Raw genomic sequence first — 20,901 nt, forward strand, 5'->3', positions numbered from 1 at the left:
CCGAAGGCTCAAAAATCTTTTTTATCTGTACCAGGTATTCGAAAAATCTGTACCAAATTTGTACCACATTTGATTTAAAATCGCTTGAAATACACAAAGAAAGAGCATTACATTCAGGCTAAAATGAAAAAAAAAGTACGTTCCCTCATACTAACTTCCATGCAAATTTCAATTGCAATGCGGAATACGGGGACACAACCAATCGCTCCCAAATTTTGGACAGTTAGGCCAAACATGTCTAAAGGTCCTATCTGCAGAAGAGAGGCTCTCTTTGGTTTCACTCTCTTTCGTTAATATCTCAGCTGTATATTTGTATTATGATTGTCTCCTTGCATTGAACGATGTTCAAAGCAATCGATTTTGATTTGTACTGCAAAAATAGTTGAAAAGTATACCATTACATTGCAATAATTGAAAGAAAAAGTAAACAAAGAGAGCCTTTCAAATGCAGATAGGACCTTTTGAAATGTTTGGCCTGAGTTGTTTGGGACGCTAAAATAGATTGAAAAACCTTTGTTCCGTGTTGATGCGATCAAATTTCAAGTTTATCCATACAACGTTCACCCACTCTAGTGGTCATGCAGTCAACTAAGAGATCTTATTTTTTAGTAAAGCTTGGGTCCCGAGATGAACTAGCCTAAGGCTAAAAATCTCGTTAATACAGATAAAAAAAAAGATCATGAGCTCATATTTGACGAGAAAGGTACTATCACCACTTGGTGGATTAATCTGGGTTTTCTACTTATAAGCACAGCCACCATGAATACGAATAGAACCGTGCAAGAGTCATGTTGATCGGTTCCCCCGTTTGTGAGTTTTGTTGCCTCAAAGGGACTTCAAACTCATTATATATATACAGGGTGTTAGGTTTTATAGAACTTCCCATGTTTTTAACTCTTATTGCCTTAACTGGCTTCCGAAAAAGCTACCGATCGATAGAATTTGTGATGAAAACAGAACAATACATAGGCAGTCGGGTGCCTGAAACTTTTGCCAGTCTTGGTAAGGTGGTATGAACTACCAACCAAGCCGATCTGTTTAAAAGCACAGGTCGCACGGCAGAAGTTTCACGCATTCGATGTATTCGTTCAATACATGGCCTACTTGCCTTATTTCACCTTCTTTAAAAAATTTCACACTTCTATCATATCTATTATTTCATTATCCACTTTGATCTCTACTCCCTTATACTATGAGTAGAAAGAGATATAGCCACGAAATCATCAAGTTACTGGCTATAATTTGAAAATGGTCAAACTTATAGCAATTGTTTGACCCTTTTTCGAAAGATTACAGAATTTTCTATGAAATGGCATCTTTAAATCGATTGGTTTAGTTAAATAACTAAGTTTTCTTGAGTAAAATAGCTCAAAATAGTGTATTTTGGTATCACCCATTAAAAAGTTTTCACTCACGAGCCTAATACCCTGTATATATACTGTGATATATATATATATATTAGCTGTCCCGGCATGTTGAATTTCTTGTACATATAAACATAGCCACCACGAATACGAACAGAACCATGCATGAGCTATGCTGATCAGTTCATCCGTTCGTGAGTTTTGTTGCCTCAAAGAAACTTCAAACTCATTTTTATATATTTTATATAGATATATAGATTTAAAAAAAAAAAAAAAATATTTTCCGTGTATTTTTAAAGAATGATTGAGGAAAAAAATGTTAACTGTTGCGATTCAATACAATACAAACAATGAAAGGTTACCATAACATTAATTTTTCAATGGTTTTAGAAAATGTAAATACGCTTCAAAAGACACCAACAACTATTTTGAAATATACAGAACAGTCCTAAATATCAGCCAAAAATAATAAAGTTTTGATTGCCCAGGAAAGAAAACATTGAAAATGCTCAAACTTTACCCCGTCAAAAAACGGGGTTGGGTATTGAAGAGTTAAAGTAATAATGGGTTTCAATATTACCCGAAAAGAAAATAAAAAGCTCCAAACCTATTTTAATTACCGGAAGACCACGAAAGACTGACACAGAATGTGTTTCAAACTTCTTAATTGAAATATATCTATGACATCATTGAGCAATACTCACGTTCAGTGTGCTATTCCTATACACGCGAAAAAAAAACCGTTCTGATTAACGTGAACAATCAACTATAGACCGTGAACTGGAACTAGTTCCAGCTGTCAATATGGGCGTTTTAGAGAACGTGAACTCTAGGTCACGGTGTACATTTCTTATTGTTGTTATCGTTGCTATGCATAGTTCCCGTTGCCGTGACAGGGAGTGCACGTATTTCGAAACGGATTTTTTTGCGTGACTAGATAGTGTTGGTGAACTCACTGCTCCAGGCTGTTTCAACTCTACAAAGAATCTAAGAATAAAAATCATAACGTGAATCAATGTATTCCGTCTTATTCCCAATACTATACTGCCCTTAACCGCATAACAGTATCATTCGACAAAAGTGGGCATTGGAGAAAAAGGAACTTTTAATTGTATGGGAATGAACCGAAATTGTGAACATTTTTCATTAATTCGTAATCAATTGTTATGCAATAAGATCTTATACAGCACTTCTTGTCAGAAAATAAATCGGACCTAAGTATGATTGATGACACACACTAAAACCAGTCTGTTTTCCCAGTGTGACTGTTATGCGGTCACATTCGTTAAAGAAGGTCAATGAGACAAAACGACTTGGTGTTTATTTCACAAATCCTAGAACAAACTTGAAAATTTTATTCAGGTATTCGAAAGTACTTGTAATTTGATGATGATCCCCGATATTAACTCAATAACAGCAAAATATGTAAATGTTACAACTATGCACTTATAGGCAGTATATGTTTCAATACAATCATTAAACAAATGTGAAAAAGAATATTAGCGAATGTTGCTGACTGGCTGCCTTTAAGTTGACTAATATTAAATGTGAACAATAATGGCTACCATGATGCCTACTAAATATCGTTCCGGTAAAAAAAAAATCCATTTCTAGACACTTGAATAAAGATGTGATTCGCCATACAAAACCATTCCTGTCATAATTGATGGTGGTCCCACGTCAACCCAGTAGTCAATTAATTCCTTTACATGAAAATGATGTTGATTTCCCTCGTGAACGGATAAACCGATCAGCATAACTTTTGCACTGTTCATTTCGTCTTCAGAGCAGCTGTCTTTGAACGAAGGAAAAGTTACGAATATCAACTAAATATGTAGAAACATTGAGAATTATCGTTTCATCACATTACCACAATTTAAAATACGACGTTTGCCTATAGCTAGGACCCAAATATTATTATCGTTTACATTATGTAATATTGAATTATCTTACCGCTATAAGTCCAGTTTCGTGGAAGCGAATCCTCTCAAAAAGTTTCTGGTCCGATTACTGGCCGTAACTTTCCACAGTCAGCGTCGTTTAAGCTGTCACTTCTTCCCAACTGCGTACTGCGATCAAAGAAAACACGGTTTCTTGAGCGATTGAGATGGGCTGAGAAATTTCTCACAAACTGCAAACCGCCCGAGTAGTGGTCAATCTAACCTGTTTTGTTCCTAGTATGCCACAAACGACTGTTTTTCGCAACAATCTCCAAAAAACTGATGCAATCACGCGCCAAACCGAAATTCATTTTCGAGCAATCCAAGAGCGATTCACAGAGAAGTAAAACTAAAACTCAAAAATCGCAGCACACACCCTCAGCAGCTCCGGTGAGTGAGACACAACGGGAGGGAGAGAATGAGAGAGAGAGTTTAACACGCATCGAATAGAGGGGCTCGACCAACATTGATATTCTCAATTTTGGATCCTCTCCTCGTACTCTCACAGTCTAAAGTAGTCGGGAATTCCCAAATTGTTCTGGTATTCAAGCCCGTGCACAAGGGGGGGGGGGGAGGGAAGTGCGGAGGGTTTTTTTTAAACCTCACCCCCCACCACCCCATTACCAGCGCTTAATACACTAGGCGGCCCTCCGCCTCTCCCGTTTGGGTTATGCATAAAATTTCTCGCATAGATGAGTCATTTTACGAGCCATTTCGGATCAGCTGATCGCTCATATCATGAATGAAAATTTGGTAAGTGCCCGGGTTCTAACAAGTGGTTGTAAATGATTATCAACATCAACCCTGTTTTCGTTTCGTCATGGACTATTAACACTAGTTTACAGCATTTTTGAACTCGGTAAGCTGATGATCATTTTTGGTGTAGAATCATGCCCTGAGTTCGAAAACGCGAAGGAAAAAAATTACAGTAGAGCGGAAATTTTTTCGACTTTCCATACAAGCTTGATGATTTAAAATCGATTTTTGTTCTATTTTTAAGCAACGTCGCTCACTTCACACATCTCATTCCCCGTAATCAATGCTTCGATTGAGCTGAATTTTTTACTGTAACTCGCCTACATATGATACATCAAATAAACATTGAGAAAGAATTTTTAGATTGTTATTTTCTTATTGAAAAAAATACATTTCTGCATATATTTTTGAAAATTTAGCTAAAATTTAAGGAGATCGTCCCTAAAACTCGCCAATATCTTGAATTTCATCAACCTGACGCAAAACCTGCATTCAGATGACCGAATGGTATTGTATTCAACTTTTTATTTATGGAAAAAGATCCGAAATCGATTGAACAAAATGCAAGATATTTGAATTTTAGTAAATTCCATATTGTTAAAAGTTGTGAAACTCAATATTAAGCTAAAACTCAAAAACTGCTCTACTTAAATTTTTTTGAAGCACGGTTTCGAAATCAGTGCTAAATTATGCTTCAAAAATTTTGGTCGTTGACAGAAGTTCACAACTTTCGTTTTATTTTGTAAACTTGTGTAATGTATGGCAACATTCACACTAATGCCATCGGGCCGTGTCTGGGGGGTGAAACCGAGGTGCGGCCGGGTAGACAAAGAAATATCGTTGACATGATCGTAGCAACGGTAGGCAGCACGGTGTACAACAGGCCCCTGGCATGAATGAAATTGATCGTAGCCAACATCTAACTGCCTTATACTCATATTCGTGCAAATTGAAATGAGCGTGTAATCAACAAACGCAGCTTTTGTTTGATGTTGTGAGCCACACACGAAATCACATTCACAATGCGTGTTTGTTGGGTTGCTTTATACAACTAATCGCATGCTCCTCTTACCGTACATTAATATTAAAGCGAGTTTGAAGTGTTTTGTGATCATAAGCGGTGGAAAAAATGATTCCAAAAACTGATCAACAAACCAAAATAAACGTTAAACAAAAAATTGTTGTTGTTTTCGCATTTGACAGTGGGCGCTATTTATTAGCGCCCAGGACATCCTGTCTACCATGATTCCAATGCATTGATATAGGCCGTGTCAGGGGCCTGGTTTTTTGATGACGTACAGTCATTGCACAATTATGGGTCACTCTGTCACAATTATTAGTCAGTCAGTTCTCCATGCTAATCAAATGTGATTGACCCATAATTGTGGGTGACCCATAATTGTGCTATGACTGTATTTCAGAGGCGATCTAGTGCCGTGGGTAGGCAGCATATATTATCTGTCGTAGGTATGTTGATAGTTGTGAGCTCAGTCGAGAATCTACAGCCTACGGCTATGTTGTCCTTCATTTCCATTGCTCACGCACGTGGATGAGTATCGAGACAATGAAGAATTACATACATAGGTGCCTATGATGTAGCGTGCAAGCTACGACCGACAAACACGTGCTGCATATAAGGGTATCTGACAGTTCTTGGTTTACCACTAATAAAGCGCATATGTGTTAGTACATGTATCGTACACGGTTTATTTTCATAGGGAAAATTTAACCTCAACCACAAACCAAAACAAAAATAAGACCGGAGTTGTGCGCGAAGTATTTTTGAGCAGGTTCAATATTAATAATTATTTTTCGAAATGCCCGTGACGTGCGCGGTACGTTCTTGCAAAAGAAACAACATTAAGAGCAACGAGCGTTTCTTTTCCTTCCCAGCTGTTCGAAAAAACAGCACGGGAATCAATAAATTGCTTATTTCCCGGCGAGTGGCAAATTGCTTGTGGCCTTAAAGCGGTGTTTACTAGCTCGAAAATCTGCAGCCGGCACTTCGTTTTTGGCCACCCGGCGCATCTAGAGGAAGTGGAAAGTGTAGATTGGGTCCCATCGTTGTTTTTAATCGATTCTGATGAAAAGGCGGATTCTCCCGGTGCAAGTAGTGAAGCAGAATCAGCACACTCTCACGTTGATGTATCTGTCGGAACAGAAGAACCCCCGGAATCAGACGATAAGGAAGAGTCTTCTTCGGATTTAGTGACTGATACGGACGTTGGCGCTATTCTGGACGATTTCATTGAGGGTCACAGTTTCGAAAACTCCGATGTGAGCGATTTAAACCTATTTCAGGATCTTGTCCGTTTGGCCGATTGCTGGCCCGATTTTGCCATGACATCGGAATGGTAACAATCAGGTATACTCAGCTTAATCAGCAATTAAAAAAGAGTTTATATTTATTTCTAGCGAGTATGAAGAACCGAGTGAAGCACTCACCCCACATCATAACGATGACGTCGGTGACAGTATCACAGAGCTCAAAGTGGTTTCGGAAAACGATATCTCGCCGAATTTGAACGTATCGTTCAAGGAAAACGTGTGTGTGCAAACCGAAACAAGTTGGATCCAAGAATCTGCTCAGAACAAGAAGCATTTGAGCAAGTTGGAAATGGAAAATTGCAAGTTGCGACAAGAGAACGGAGTTCTCCGACAGAAACTAGCGGATGCCGAGCTTGCGACAAGATACACCGTTTCATCGCTGGAATCCGACGACAAAAAGTGCAAATACATTACTGGTATATCATCGGGAATAGTACTCCGCCAGGTGTTTGAAGCCCTCAAAGATGATTTGCCTATGTTAGAACCGGAACACAGAGAAAAACTGTTTGTATTGGCTCTAAGAAAAATAAGACTGAATGAACCGTTCCATACCCTAGGGCTTCTGTACGGTATGCATCCGAGTTTGGTATCTGATAAAATTTTCCACGTTATCCACTGCATTTATCCGTTTCTGGCCGGGTTGGTTCGGTGGCCTCCTCGCGAGGTTTTGAAAAAGCACATGCCACACGCGTTCCGTCAAAAGTATAATGATCGAGTGACTGTCATCTTGGATTGTTTTGAAGTTCCCATCGAAACACCACGAGCGGAAGAGATGGTGGCGAATGCAAACGTTTACAGTTTTTATAAGCATCATAAAACAATCAAAGTGCTAGCGGGTGTCACACCGGATGGATGCTATTCCTTCATTTCGGAGGCGTTTGGTGGGAGGACATCCGACAAACAAATCACTTCCATGTCTGGGTTCCTGGATCTCCTCGAGGAAGGCGATTTTGTTTTAGCAGATAGAGGATTTTTGATCGAGGACCTCCTGAGGCAGAAAAATGCATCAATTAGTATCCCTGCATTCAAGAAGACAAATAGACAGCTTCAACCCCTGGATGCTTGTGATTCGAAAGAGATTTCCGCATTGCGAATTCATGTTGAGCGCATGATCGGATCCTTGAGACAAAAAATGTTGATCTTAACAGATATTATACCAATAACTTTATTGGAGCGTTGGAATTCTGGTACGCCAGCCTTGGATCAGATCATCAAAATTGCTGCAGGAATCGTCAATTTGTGTCCCAGTATTGTTCCTCAATAAAACAATAAAATAAGTTTTCTTTTTAATTACTGTTTGTTTTTATTATTGCTGTGTGCATTCGAAATGCAAATATCAAATGCGGGAGCACCAAATGCGGTAAGATTTTCTAACAAGTAACCCGATGTCAGTGGGAGCTTTTGAATCCTACACGCTAAGGTCAGTTTACCTTTTTTCCAAAAAGTGCACATTCGCAAATATGCGTAAATGATACTCAAATATAGGTAAAAAATACTCAAATATAGGTAATGTGTACCTGATTGTAACCCAAATATGGGTAAATATTACCCATAAATGCGAATGTGCACTTTTGCAAAATATGAGTTTTATTTACCCATATTTGCGTAAAGTTTACGCAAATTTGAGTAAAATTTACCCATATTTTAGAAAAATAGGTAAACTGACCTTAGCGTGTAGGTTGGCGGTGGTTTTGACTATGGTTGCTACGTTGCCTTTGGTAACACTGTGTTACCGCGTTTGGAGCGCATTTGGCCACCGTTTGCATCTTGAACGCACACAGCTATAGTGTTATAGGCTCACATAGGCTGAGTATACGCTTTATACATTAGTTCTGGCAGTAGGACACGTTGAAACAAAACTGATGCCCTTTCCCGGCATACTTCCCAAAAAGCATCATTCCGTTTGATTTTAAATATGTATTGTTTTTGAGGTGACCATATGTAGAAATAGCCAAAAGAAGCATTTCCTAAATGAATTTGCATTAAGGCCTGATAAAAATATTTATGGTTTGGATTGAGTCCAATATTACCATCTTCTGTTCTAATTACATACGGATCGCTCATTTTCAAAAGAGCCTCTGTAAAATCTTCATTGTTTTTTCCAGCATATGGACATTTAATTTCAACAGTTATCTTACCGTGACAATCACATGTGATTATCCCATCTGGTGAAGCACCAAGAAAAGGATAATCAGCGCTGATGATCAAACCACATTGTAGTTTAACAGCATTACAGTGGCAGTCTACTATAGAGTTATACAACTGCTCATAAGCACGAGATTCGTTTTGCTTTCCATACCGCATTGAAGCTGTTTGAAATGAACTATCCTTGTTATAGCAAATTTTTCGAATGAGCGAAATCGAAGGATTGCTTATTTTTGTGTGGCAACTTTCACGTAGTACAGATGCAGTGATACGTCCAGTACGAAAAACGGACCAATGAATGCTTTGATCCTGTGAAGCGGTTAACTCAGTTATACGAAGCAATTTTTCAGCATCCTTCACCATCGAATTGTACGCCGATTGTGTCAAAGCATTAAGTTCGGGTTGCGTCATCGAACGATAGCTTCTGTCGAACAGATTCCTCAAATCGTAGTCCCTGAATTCGTTTTGCAGCCGATTTGCTTCCTCGCATGACGTACAAGTGAAACAGCCGACTCCACAAAACGAATGCATCGCTGCAACTTGCACACCTTTGTCCTGGAGGTTTATAAGCAGGTTTGCATACTTGTCCTGCGTGGGCGGCAACACTGGTTCCCAAATACGCTTAATTTTCCTTCCGAACGAAATGTCTTTAATTTTTTTGTACAAATTGCTTTGTACGTTTGCAGGCGGCTTATTCCAGTAGGCTGGTAAATCAGTGACCGATATCTAGAATAGAATAGTAAGTATTTAGATGCGATTCTGCACACATTTAAAACAATGTTACCTTTTTGTCCAAAAACTTCTGCCGGATGTCATCGAGGGCAAAAAGGGTGGCGCCGACATGGGAACACGTCTCCAGTAACCCAATAGCACAGTCACAATGTGCTGATAAAATCCGCCCGTCATGATCAATTATAACCCACGGATTTAATGGCCGCTCCCGGAGGCTAAACGAGTGTAGAACTTTGCCACGAACCACAAAAACATTCACCAACTTTTTGCCCGTCACTTGTTTCACCCAGCCCTGCTGGAACCAAAGATTGGCCTCCATTCCTTTGGCACTATCCTTAGCAGCTCCGGTAAACGGGTTAGACTCAACAACCATGTAATTGTAGATTGCTGCAAAATTCACATTCAACGGGACGTCCATCGGCGTTGTGCTAATCGAATAGGGATCTTTTCCGCATATTCTCACTTTATCTGCATACCGTCTCCTTGCTTCTGGGGCATCCTGCAAAACCAGTTGATTACAGGGTTGATTTGTAATGTTTCGATTGATGATTTCTTAATTTTTTCGATAATTTACCATTTTTGCTGCAAACCGGTACCGAACAAGACTGCGGAATGATTATCTTTGACAGCTGTTTGTTTTCATAGCAAAACTAGAAAATTTTGTGGTTAAAAAAATGGAAGCAACATTTAACACTGGGGTTAGATTGCCTTATAACAACCGAGAGTAAACGGGGGAAGATGTCTTCATTCTGCTTTCGTTAGCTGAAACCGCAACTAAATTAAGTTTTATCATGTTATTGCGATTCCTAAGAATTCTTTTCGTTTCTCATCGCAATCCACCTGTCATTCAGTTGTGCGCCAGGGTAAATGTCCTTCTATTGGCAGTGGGTAACATTACAACTATATGGTCGTTTGCAGGCGATTTCTTGTTTTATTTCGCAGTATATAGTAAAACTAACAGTAGCAATTATTAATACATTAGTTTGATTATTTTTGAAATGATAAATACACATTAATCAACGCTTTGTTTGAATTTTGTAAAATCTTTTAAAATAAATTAACGGGTAATACAGGGTGAACTACCCTTCAACGGATAAACAAACATTTGGTTTTGCCTGGCAGTGCATTCGTTTTGGTTATCTTGTGGTGGCTAGCATAGAATTCGTGAAGCGAAAAGTAATGAAAGTTTTTTCAAAAATCTTGTCTTGAGATTTGCTGTTTTACTTTACAGGTATATTAACTTAACTTTATATGGATTATTGGATAAAAATCATTCCTCTCAACATTTTAGCCGTTAAGGATGGATCGTAACGACGGAATGGATTTGCCTGGATGTTCAAAGCTCCTCTCTTTGAACATTGATTATGATATGAACGATCTTGAGAACCAGGATTTCGCGGATGAAGAGGAATACCTTGAGGAGGAGGAAGATGATGAGAAAAAAACAGTTCCGGTTTGACGTTCAATTTTTCCTGAGGAATTTCAGAGGCCATATGAACGGTAGGAAAGATAAACGTGAACTGCGACTCAGTGGAAGAAGTAATGGAGCTCGTGTGAACGTCCTGTGAAAGCCATATAAGAAGGGAAAAGTGGTCTCTGATGCACCCTCTGGGGTTGGCGCCGAGCAGTTTTCAGCTCGCTGGGCCGATACAACGACACCGACCATTGAAGAGGCCGATAAATTCCTGACGTTCCAGGACAAAATTTCGAAAAGGAACTATAAACCATCTCAGTTTATAGATAAACTGGAGAAGATGCAGAAATTCCTAAACAAAGAAATAAGTGTTTTTGTTTATGTTTTTTCCGAGTCAGTTACATCAGCAAATATGTACGACACACTCCGACTTCAACTCCTGAAACCAGAAGAGAAGAGAGAGACAGAGCAGGTGCCGCTTCGAATCAAGCCGTTGCTGAGCTGGTCGCAGAGTTGGAAAAACTGCACAAGAGATCCTACATCTCGCAAGACATCAATTGGGCAGTGTGGGCTTCATTCCTTTTCTCTAAGGATGCACTGGAACGATGAATTGAAGCGGCAAGGACCTCCTCATCACTTAATCCATCTGTTCAAAACGGTCTCTTCTGCAAGTGACAAAATATTGTCAAGTACACGGAATGATATCAAAATTGCTCAAAATGTGAACAGTGGATTCAAGCAGGAGTTGGATAAGTTGGCAAAGGAGTTGGACCAGGCATGCGCTATTGTGAGTTCGATGAAAATTCGCTTAACTGCACTGCAAACAATGCAAGCTGCAAATGATTCCACACTTTCGAAAAACTTGTACGAACAAAGTTACTGAATGCATTCAAAGTTGCAGAAATTGTGATTGTAGTTATAATTTGCGGACTGTTTTCTACGTAGTTTCTCTGTAACTTCTTTTTACAGTATCCAAACATAAACTCAATTGGGTTGAAAAACGGTGTGTAAGGTGGAAGGAACACAACGTAAATGCCAAGTGATCGCAGATATTCTACTACTGACGATCGCAATGAATTCGTGCACTGTCTAATATCCAAACCGAATTCACTCCAGGGTGCCGGAAAACTGAACCACTGTTTGCAAATTTTCTACAGCAATCAAAGAAGCGCGCTCTACACGGAAAAACGAAAGCACCCAAAATTGAGTTCATTCCACCCAACTTCGAGGTTGCGTGCGGGAAGCCAATTTTGAGTTGCTGGAGTCGATGTTTAGGTAGGTAGTTTGCATTTAGGCGTATACGGCCAAAGTACCTAAAGTCAAGGTTCTTTCTACTCAACCGTCAGTTAAAATTACTCAACTTTCGGTACTGTGCCACTTACTCAATTTTGGCTTCCCGCATCGAACTCTCAAAGTTGGGTTGTTTTGCTATTCACTCTCTGACAACAATAAAGAGAGCGAATGAAACAGGATGCAAAAAAGAACTCAAAAGTGAGTTTAAAAATACTCAAATTTGGGTTCTCTTGTTTTTCAGTGTAGTAAATGTCCCTTCAGTTTGAAAAGTTTCCAGAATCCCATTCTGGCCAAGAAAGCACAACAATGATACTCGTGCTTTACGGTTGAATTCCCCCCGGTAGATTAATGTTTCCCCTTTTTTAGCATATCCGCGATTTCTCAGCATGCCCCTATTATCTATTGAAACCTCGTCTAAAAAAAGCTAGATTTTGGAGGTCCCACTTGAATGAACACAGCTCATTTACGAAAAAGCATACCTGAGCTTCTTTCACCTGTATCGCTGCTCTTCTTTCAATTGCTTGCCATGTATAGCCCTCGGCATGGAGGATACGGGAAATGCTGGATACGCTCATTGGACATTGAAATGTCTGTTCAAACTTATGTTTCGCCTCGTCCAAAAACAAAGTTGGTTCATTTCGAAACAACGTGATGATCCATTGCCGCTTTTTGGTATTAAACTGAAGGTAGACCTTATTCCTCTCCTTACGAGTCACCAAGCCGTTACGTTCATACTTCCGGATCCAGTTTTCGATGGTTACTGATGACTTCCCGTAAATTTTTGCCAGCTGCAAAAGAATCCATACAGTGCATGGTACTTCGTGTTGGCACTGGCTTGTTGCTTAAAGACGGCTTGCCTGATTTGGTGCATCTAATATAAATAAGTGTTTGGCATAATCAAAGCATTCATTTCAAACATATATCGTTAAAACTAACCATGAATTAATTCTCAAATAGTTAATATTTCAGAAGACTCCCCACGAAAACAAATATTTTTCACTGATTGCAAAACAAACATTAGTTCGCCGGTGTGTTTATTATGACGTTTGCTTACTTGCTTCTGATTGGCTGCGCGTAACTAGAGAAGAGCTGCGCGTAACTGCCCGGCGCGCAAATTGCGCGACGAAAGAAAAACTTTACAAAAAAATTACAATTTGATCTTCTACAAAGTTGTTCCTTAGAGTATCAAAGGCTTCCATTCTTTCAATTCTGAGCCAAATTGAACTCGCCAAACCCGCGTGCTGAATGAGAGACTGGAGGTCATCCAATTTCCCATATATTTGGACTGAACATCCCATACAAACCTTCAACTCATTTGCGCCAGCTCATGTTTTAACTGATTGATCTGAATCCTTCAGTTCTTCTCATCCAAAGGCACGGTTCTAGAGGGTGCCCCGTGAATTTTGAATTTTTTTTTTCGTTTCATACAAATGTGGGCCGGTCTAATGTGCATCCTCTCATTTGATTGTGTGATTCGCTAGGCAGTGCTAGTAAGCACCGAAGCTTTGTATTGCTTATATCTCAGGATCCTGATAACATAGAAAGTTAAGTCTACATGAAGTTAGAGCGGTTATAGTAAGATGGTTTTTTTTGACTGCCATTTATTAAATTCAATAATAACTACTAAAATATCACTTTGAAATGATCGCTTTCTACTTCCGAATATGTAATGTATCTTCCTGAACTTTACGTGCAATCGAAGAAGCTACTCTGCATCTTGAGCTGCTATTATTTTTGTTGCAAAAAAAAAAACAACAACAATCACCATAACCTCTTTTCAAGAATGGATTTTTTTTCAACTAGGTTTTAAAACAGTCTTATTTCTACTCTTAATGTGGTTTGCAAAATCACTCCGAGAGTGGTCCACTTAGCCGGAAGATGCTCTCAAAGAGGTTATCAAGAGGTTTTGATGTATAAATCAGTTTTATTGCAAGTTTCATAAAATTGGTCATTAAAATCTCTTATAGAGCCGAACATAACTTAAAATGTTACTTGGGTAGACACATAGTGAATTTAAAATCATGGGAGATATTGAACTAACATAATAGAAAGCGCTGAAATAATGCAGCTTATCATTTGTACCGTCTTCTCTCCAGAGATTCATCCATGGTTAACTCCAGACATTCTCTCAAGTAGTTCTGCTAAAATTCCTGAGGTGGGATTCCCTCAGGAATTTCTCCAACGATTCCTCCAGAGATTTTATCCGGGCATTCCTCACGGAATTCTTCATGGAATGCTTCTTGATATTTCTCAAAGAAATCCTGCTTGGATTCCTTTGGGAATTTATGCCAAGATAACTCCAGGAATTTCTGTGAACATTTCTGTAGAAAGTCTTGGTCGGAGTAAGTGAAATAACGCACGAAATAACTTAAAAACGGTTTATTTAGTTTTCAATCACTGCTAAGGCTTCCAAACCGTACGAGTGATAATTTTGTTCAGCCGGGGTCGTCAAGCGGCTGTAATAGTAGCATGGGTGAAACTTACCGTCTTCGTCGGAGCGCTGCATCAAAATACCTGCTAGAGCCATTTTGCTGGCATCTGTGTGGACCTCCGTTTCAGCATCTGGTTGGAAGATCCGGAGAACTGGGTAGCTGGCCAAGATATCCTTGATTTGATCAAAGGCCGGCACAGCTTTCTCGTCGAACTCGAATACACTTTCTCTTTTCATCAGGTTGGACAGCGGACGGGCGATGTTAGCGAAAGACGGGACAAACTTACGAAAGTAGCTCGCCAACCCGTAGAACCGTTGCAACTGCTTGACAGTGGTCGGCTGGGGAAACTCCTTCACCTTTTCGATTTTTCCTGGCGCGGGCTCCACTCGTCCATCGTAGACCGTATAGCCGATGTATTCAACCCGGCGTTGGAGAAACACACACTTCTTCCAGTTGAACACTAATCCGCTCTTTTCCGCAACACTCAACACCTTCTTCAAAAGTTCGAGTCCTTCTTCCTCCGTCTTGGAGGGAATGATTACATCGTCCACAAAAACCACTATTGTGCCATCGTCTATCAAGTCTTTGAACACTTCACTGATAAACCTTCCGAACGCACTGCCGCTTGTGCACAAACCGAACGGGGCACGCAAAAACTCGTACTACCCTTCACTAGTGACGAAAGCAGTGTACTTCCTGCTGTCTTCCTCCACCGGCACGTGAAAATAGGAGTTTTTCAAGTCCAGCGTCGTGTAGACTCGAGCGTTGGCCAACTGATCTAATCTGCTCTTCAACATTTGGCATCGGGAAGTTGTCACAGATCACCTTTTTGTTCACTTCGCGAAAGTCGACACAAACGCGACGGGAACCGTCCTTTTTCGGCACGACTACCACCGCACTGGCATATTCGCTGTCCGACTGCTGAATTATGCCGTTGTCGAGCCATTCACTTATCTGCTTTCGCACAATCTCCTTTTCCAACGGAGCAAGTCGTCGGGGGTTTTCACGCACAACATCCTTGTCGGTCAACTTAATCAACAGAGGGTTCTTCGCGGTCACTGTCGTTGCCGGCTTGTACTGTTCGATCAGTTCCATCACTTTCGACCGATACTGGTACGGCACCGTTAGGGGCCGTCCATATACCACGTGGACAGCTTGGAGGGGGAGGGGGTTAGCGAAAAGTCCATGCTTGTCCACGGAGAGGGGGGTGGGGGTTCGTCAAATGTCCACGTGGACAACATTGACATAGGTATAGATTGGGAAACAAGAATCTACAAACGAAACAAATTATGTCGCATTATTGATTCTCTTCAGCAGTTACTTCTTCAAGGTAAAAAAAATCATGGTATTGATTCACAGACTAATTTGTTTTAAATTATCAGAATTTCTAATTACTTGGATTTCTTCATCGAGGAATATTCTGGAGATTTAAATTGGAGTGTAGACCATGCAAATGTTGGTGTTTCAGTCAGAAAGTTTCACATCAAATTTTTAAACTACTTCAAAGTGTCAAAATATATGTAGGGATTTGCAGGCTTATCTCAAAAACTTTATTTTGTAGGTTCCTTTAAAATTTAAGATGTTTCTAGTGGATATTAAAGTCTAAACCTCAGCTATACAATTAAGTTGCTGTAAATCTAGTTTTTTGTAAGAATCTAAGAAATATAATCTTATGTCAAGAAAAATCTACGATATAAAATTACTTTGTATCAACAAAACAGTCAGACAATCATAGATTTAACGAACATTCTAAAAAACACCGTCTTCAACCAGAGGCTGTACAGACTAAACATTGAACAATCAATAATATTAGGCGATGGACATTACACGAAAAACACCTAATGAAGAATTTTTTGTTTGATGTAGCAAGAATCGAACCCACACTTTCACAAACATTAAGCTGAATGAAAAACAATGTTAAAAACTTGTAGGTACCTATTTTGTGCTACTTGTTTGTTTTATATGTAAAGCTATAGAATATTTGTATTTTATAAAGTTTTAAATTATATTTAGGACATTGTTGACGAAGAAAAAAAAACGATTTATAAAAATAAACTTTTTCAAAATCACTTTTTCCATTTATTTTAGAATTATGAAAAAAAATATTTTTTGGATGTCCACGTGGACATTGGGGGAGGGGGGTAGGGGTCAATGAAAAGTCCACGCTTGTCCATGGGGAGAGGGGAGGGGGTAAAAAACCATGAATCTTCTGTCCACGTGGTATATGGACGGCCCCTTCCCTTAGTTCGTTTTCATCGCAGTCTTCGATCCGTCGGATCCACTTCGCGTCGTTATCTGCTTCCATCACAGCAGGCGGGTACATTTTAATGTTCACACCACCCGGCGTGATCGAGTAATTCACACCGTCGAGAAAGTCCATACCGATCAACACTTGCATGTCGACTGCATTTTGAGGAACCACGTAGAAACGAATGGCAAAAAGTTCCTCTCCGATTTCCGCGCTCAACACTACTTCGCCGCAAACGGTTTCCACCTTTCCACCATATCCGCGAACTTTCATGTCAGATCGGTCCAGCTTGGCACCATTCTTCTCAATATCCAACCACAAATCCTTTCGCATCAGTGTAATTTCACTTCCCGTATCAACAATAGCAGGTACCACACGACCGAAGATTTTCACACTGACACCCGGTTGCGATTTATTCACTTTTTCGATCGTGTTTACTTTTGCGTTCTTCTTCTTTGCACTTTGCTCTTCGCTCTTCTTGGTGCACTCTTTTGATAGATGCCCAAAACCGTTAGGGTGCCGTTATAGTTACGCGTGAGAGTGGGAGTGCGCGTGTGCGAAGCCGCAAAGAAGAATATCAACAATAGCAAATTCACGAAAATCCTATGGACACAGAGAACAGACATTTAAGCTCGAACAAAAATACGTCGAAATCGTGTGTAAAGGATTTGAGTGTACCTCAACGCCACCAACGGAGACTGCCCCACATATAAAGTCGATTTGACCCCGCGATGGCAGTGTCCATCGTTAAAATACACTAGCCCACAAAGCGACACGAGCGCCAAACGGCCGAAAACGGCGAGCACTGGAAACAAAAATGACAACACAACAATGTAAGTGATGGGACGCTAGCGCCACGCAACGGGAGCATAACCACTTACTCTAATATGACCGTTACAAAGTTTTACACAAGGCAGAAAGCGAAGATAGACGTCTGTTCTCTGTGCTATGGACGCGCACTTTCACTCTCACTTTGAAGCGGCACTATGTCATCACCGTTACACGAGAAACACTTTGGGCCGTCGCCCCTCTGCGGGCAGTCGTTGGCTACGTGTGTTGGATCACCACAGTTGAAGCAGTATTGCTTTGCTTCGGGTTTCTCCTTCGGCTTTTTGTCGTCTCCTTTTGGGCGTCATTCTGGCTTCTGGTTCGAGCGGTCGTCCGATCGGTGTTTCCTATTGGATTTCGCTTGCGCCTTTTCGAACGTCAGAAGCTTTCCCTTCAGCTGTTTGATGGTGCTCGCTTCGTACAGCATCGAGCGATGGTACTCGTTATCCGTCACACCATCGACGATATATTCACAGACGCTGGGCTCGTCGAGATCAATTGCCATTGCAATCCGCTGCATCTCGTAGATGTAATCCCTGATCGGTTCGGTCGTCTTCTTCTTACGCGCCGCCAGCTGCCGATGCACGTCGCAGGCTCTCACGAGGGGTGCAAACTCGGCAAACAGCGTTTTCTTCAACTTCGAATACACTGAACTACAAATCAACCCAAATTTAAGTTGTTTTGACGCAATCCCGGTCTTCCGTGGAATAACTCAAATTTGCGTTAAACAGCGAAAGTGGTGAGTGAGTAGTTCTCGTTTGAGAACGGCAAAAAAATTAACCCAGTGGTAAGTTATTTTCACCCAACGGAAGCCTCAAATGACGCAAATTTGGGTTAATTCAAGAAAACCCAAATTTGGCTTCTTCCACGGAAGAGCAGCGGATGCGTCGGTGCTTCTCTCTTTGTTTTCGACAACATTGCGGTGGGGCGAGGGAGAAAACAACCCAACTTTGAGTTAAAACTTTAAGCAGTTTAGCGAAATTTGAGTTTTTAAAACTTATTCTTTGGGTTATAATATTTTTCCGTGTATGTGCCCAGATTACGTTGAGTGAACACAAATCTTCTCGACGTTCCCGTCAACTTTTTGCGCAGCATAATCAGCTTTTGCTCGTCGGTCCAGTAAGCAGCAGCAGATATTTCCTCGAACTGACGAATCCACACTTTTACGTCTTGGCCTTCCTCAGCACCGAAGGGTTCAATGCTGTCCTCGACGTCGCGGAAGGAGTACGGCCGGGAAGCTTTGCTCGACGCCTTTTTGCTCCTCGCCCTCGGTGTTGAGTGCAAAGCTGTGAGGAAAACGTTGTCGTCGTCACTGCTACTGTTCGCATCATCGTTGCTGTGGTGGTCGTCCGCGTCGTCAGATACATCACTCGTACCGCCGTCGTCGTCGGCAGCATAATCGTTTTCGTCGTTCACATCGTTGTTGTTCGGAGCGTCGTCGTTGGAAGCGTTCTCACCGTCACCATGGCCGCCGTCGTGCACCTCGTCGTTGGTGCTCTGACGTTCGTCGTTTGCAGCTGTGTTCGTGTTATGAGCAACGATCCGCTTCGCCAGCTCTGCTTTATTGCCTCTTTGTGAAAGGCCCAACTTCTCACACTCGCGCTCTAATCCGACTCTCGTAAATGTGGTACACAAGTTCACTACCGGGTCAGCCATCTTGGCTTTTTCGGATCAACTTTTTCACAACGTTTAATGTCCACTTTTCGTGCAGATTTCACGGAAACTCCATCCCGGTTGAGCCCCCATGTAGAAAGTCTTGGTCGGAGTAAGTGAAATAACGCACGAAATAACTTAAAAAACGATTTATTTAGTTTTAATTGGGAAGCGATACATTTGGTAACATGGCGCGCGCGAGTCCTCGTAGATAACTAGCTCGTAGCGGAAAAAGTAATAGAGTTAAGAAACTATAGAGGACGAATGTCGCTGCTGTTCCCTTTGTTCTCGTTCGCAAACATGTCGGGTATCTATCTGTCAAACTGCATACTTTTTCTCTTTGACACTTATATACCGGCCTATCTCCGCCAGCAAGAGATGTTGCGGCAGCGACGCCAGCGACATTCTTCCTCTATAGTTTATTAACTCTATTGAAAAAGTAGTAGTAGAATCTACGATTTAAACGGCTACGCAGTCTTGTAATTTGGGAAAACGAGGTTTATTATTTGCCCGACGTCGGGCAAATAATAAACCTCGTTTTCCCAAATTACAAGACTGCGTAGCCGTTTAAATCGTAGATTAAAACCCTCAGTCGATCCTCCAGAAGAGAGAGTAGTAGTAGAATATACACAGTAAAAAGTTTTTCTTTATTCTTCAGGGGAGGGGGATAACCCATTCGCCTCACATTTCTGCAAAACATCTACTTGGATACCTTGGTGATGACTCCAGGAATTCTTCTAGGAATCCCTGCTGGGATTTCTCTAAGGATTTCTCCAGAAATTCTTTTAGGAATTTTAGGACTTCTCCAAAAGTTCTTGCAGATATTATTTCAGGGATTCGTTTAGAGATTTACATAAGGAAGAAATGTATTTAAAATTTCGTCCAAAGATTCCTCCTGAGCTTCAAGCATTTTTCCGAGAATTTCTCCAAGAATTTCTCCTAATATTCTTCCAGCTATTCCTACAGGGATTGCTCTAGGAATTTCTGTTCCGCCAGAAGTTGCCCTTCGTAAATTTCTGCTGTAATTTTTCCTCCTGATTTCTTCAAGGATTGTTCCAAGAATTTGCAGAGGTTTAATTCAAGCTTTTTTTTAAGAATTCCTTATGGGATTCCTCCTGAAATTCATCTTGGAATTCATCTAGTTATATCTGCTGAGATTCCTCAAGCAGTTTCTGCTCCTGAGATGCCTGCAGGTTTTTTCTAAAGAGAATTTCACTGTTCAGTGATTTATTATTATTTTATTACTAGTGATTTTTTAAAGGATTGTGTGGTGTAGTGTGAAGTGAAGTTTACGAACAATTCAAATATTCTCGGAATATCTGTAGACAACTGTCAAGTGAGTGTACTGGATGACTTTTTGAGGGTATACTTTAGAAAATCCTTCTTGTAGTTTAATAATAGTTTTTAGCAGTCTCTAAGAATTTTTAACTTCATTCTCGTAAAATTAGTTTGCCAATTCACTTGCAAAACTTTGGCATAGCACCTAAAGTATACTTTAAGAAGCAGTCAAAAATCTTAATAAGTATTATGCTTGATTTCAGCAGAGTGTTTTTTTAAATCAACTTTTCAAATTTGTCCAGGGAATTGATTTAAAATTTATTGTAAGAACTCATAAAGCAAATTCTAGATAAAATTTCTCTAGGAAATAAGGGTGTTTCTCGAACGTACTTACTAAGAAATAATATTGAGAATTAGATGATCTTCAATAGAGCTTATTAAATGATAAATTAAAACAATTCTCGAAAGAAATCTCTCCAGTTATTTTCGG

The 20,901-nt window shown here is 40.3% G+C and overlaps 2 protein-coding genes and 1 pseudogene across 2 annotated transcripts in view; 2 read left to right on the plus strand and 1 right to left on the minus strand.

The window, feature by feature from the left end:
• The window catches only part of LOC115256613 (uncharacterized), a 289,353-nt gene extending 285,724 nt beyond the window's left edge, over positions 1–3,629 (minus strand). The window contains exon 1 of the mRNA XM_062844557.1: positions 3,318–3,629. The gene's annotated coding sequence lies outside the window, so the exon portion shown is untranslated. The remainder of the gene's footprint in view (positions 1–3,317) is intronic.
• Positions 3,630–6,050: 2,421 nt separating this feature from the next.
• LOC134284965 (uncharacterized) lies at positions 6,051–8,066 on the plus strand. Its single transcript, XM_062844631.1, has one exon. The coding sequence runs from the start codon at positions 6,678–6,680 to the stop codon at positions 7,650–7,652; it is 975 nt and encodes a 324-aa protein (XP_062700615.1). The 5' UTR covers positions 6,051–6,677; the 3' UTR covers positions 7,653–8,066.
• A 2,000-nt stretch (positions 8,067–10,066) lies between these two features.
• LOC115256757 (uncharacterized) lies at positions 10,067–11,562 on the plus strand (annotated as a pseudogene).
• The last annotated feature ends 9,339 nt before the right edge of the window (positions 11,563–20,901 follow it).

Source organism: Aedes albopictus, chromosome 1 (genome assembly GCF_035046485.1).
Source record: "Aedes albopictus strain Foshan chromosome 1, AalbF5, whole genome shotgun sequence".
Lineage (NCBI taxonomy): Eukaryota > Metazoa > Arthropoda > Insecta > Diptera > Culicidae > Aedes > Aedes albopictus.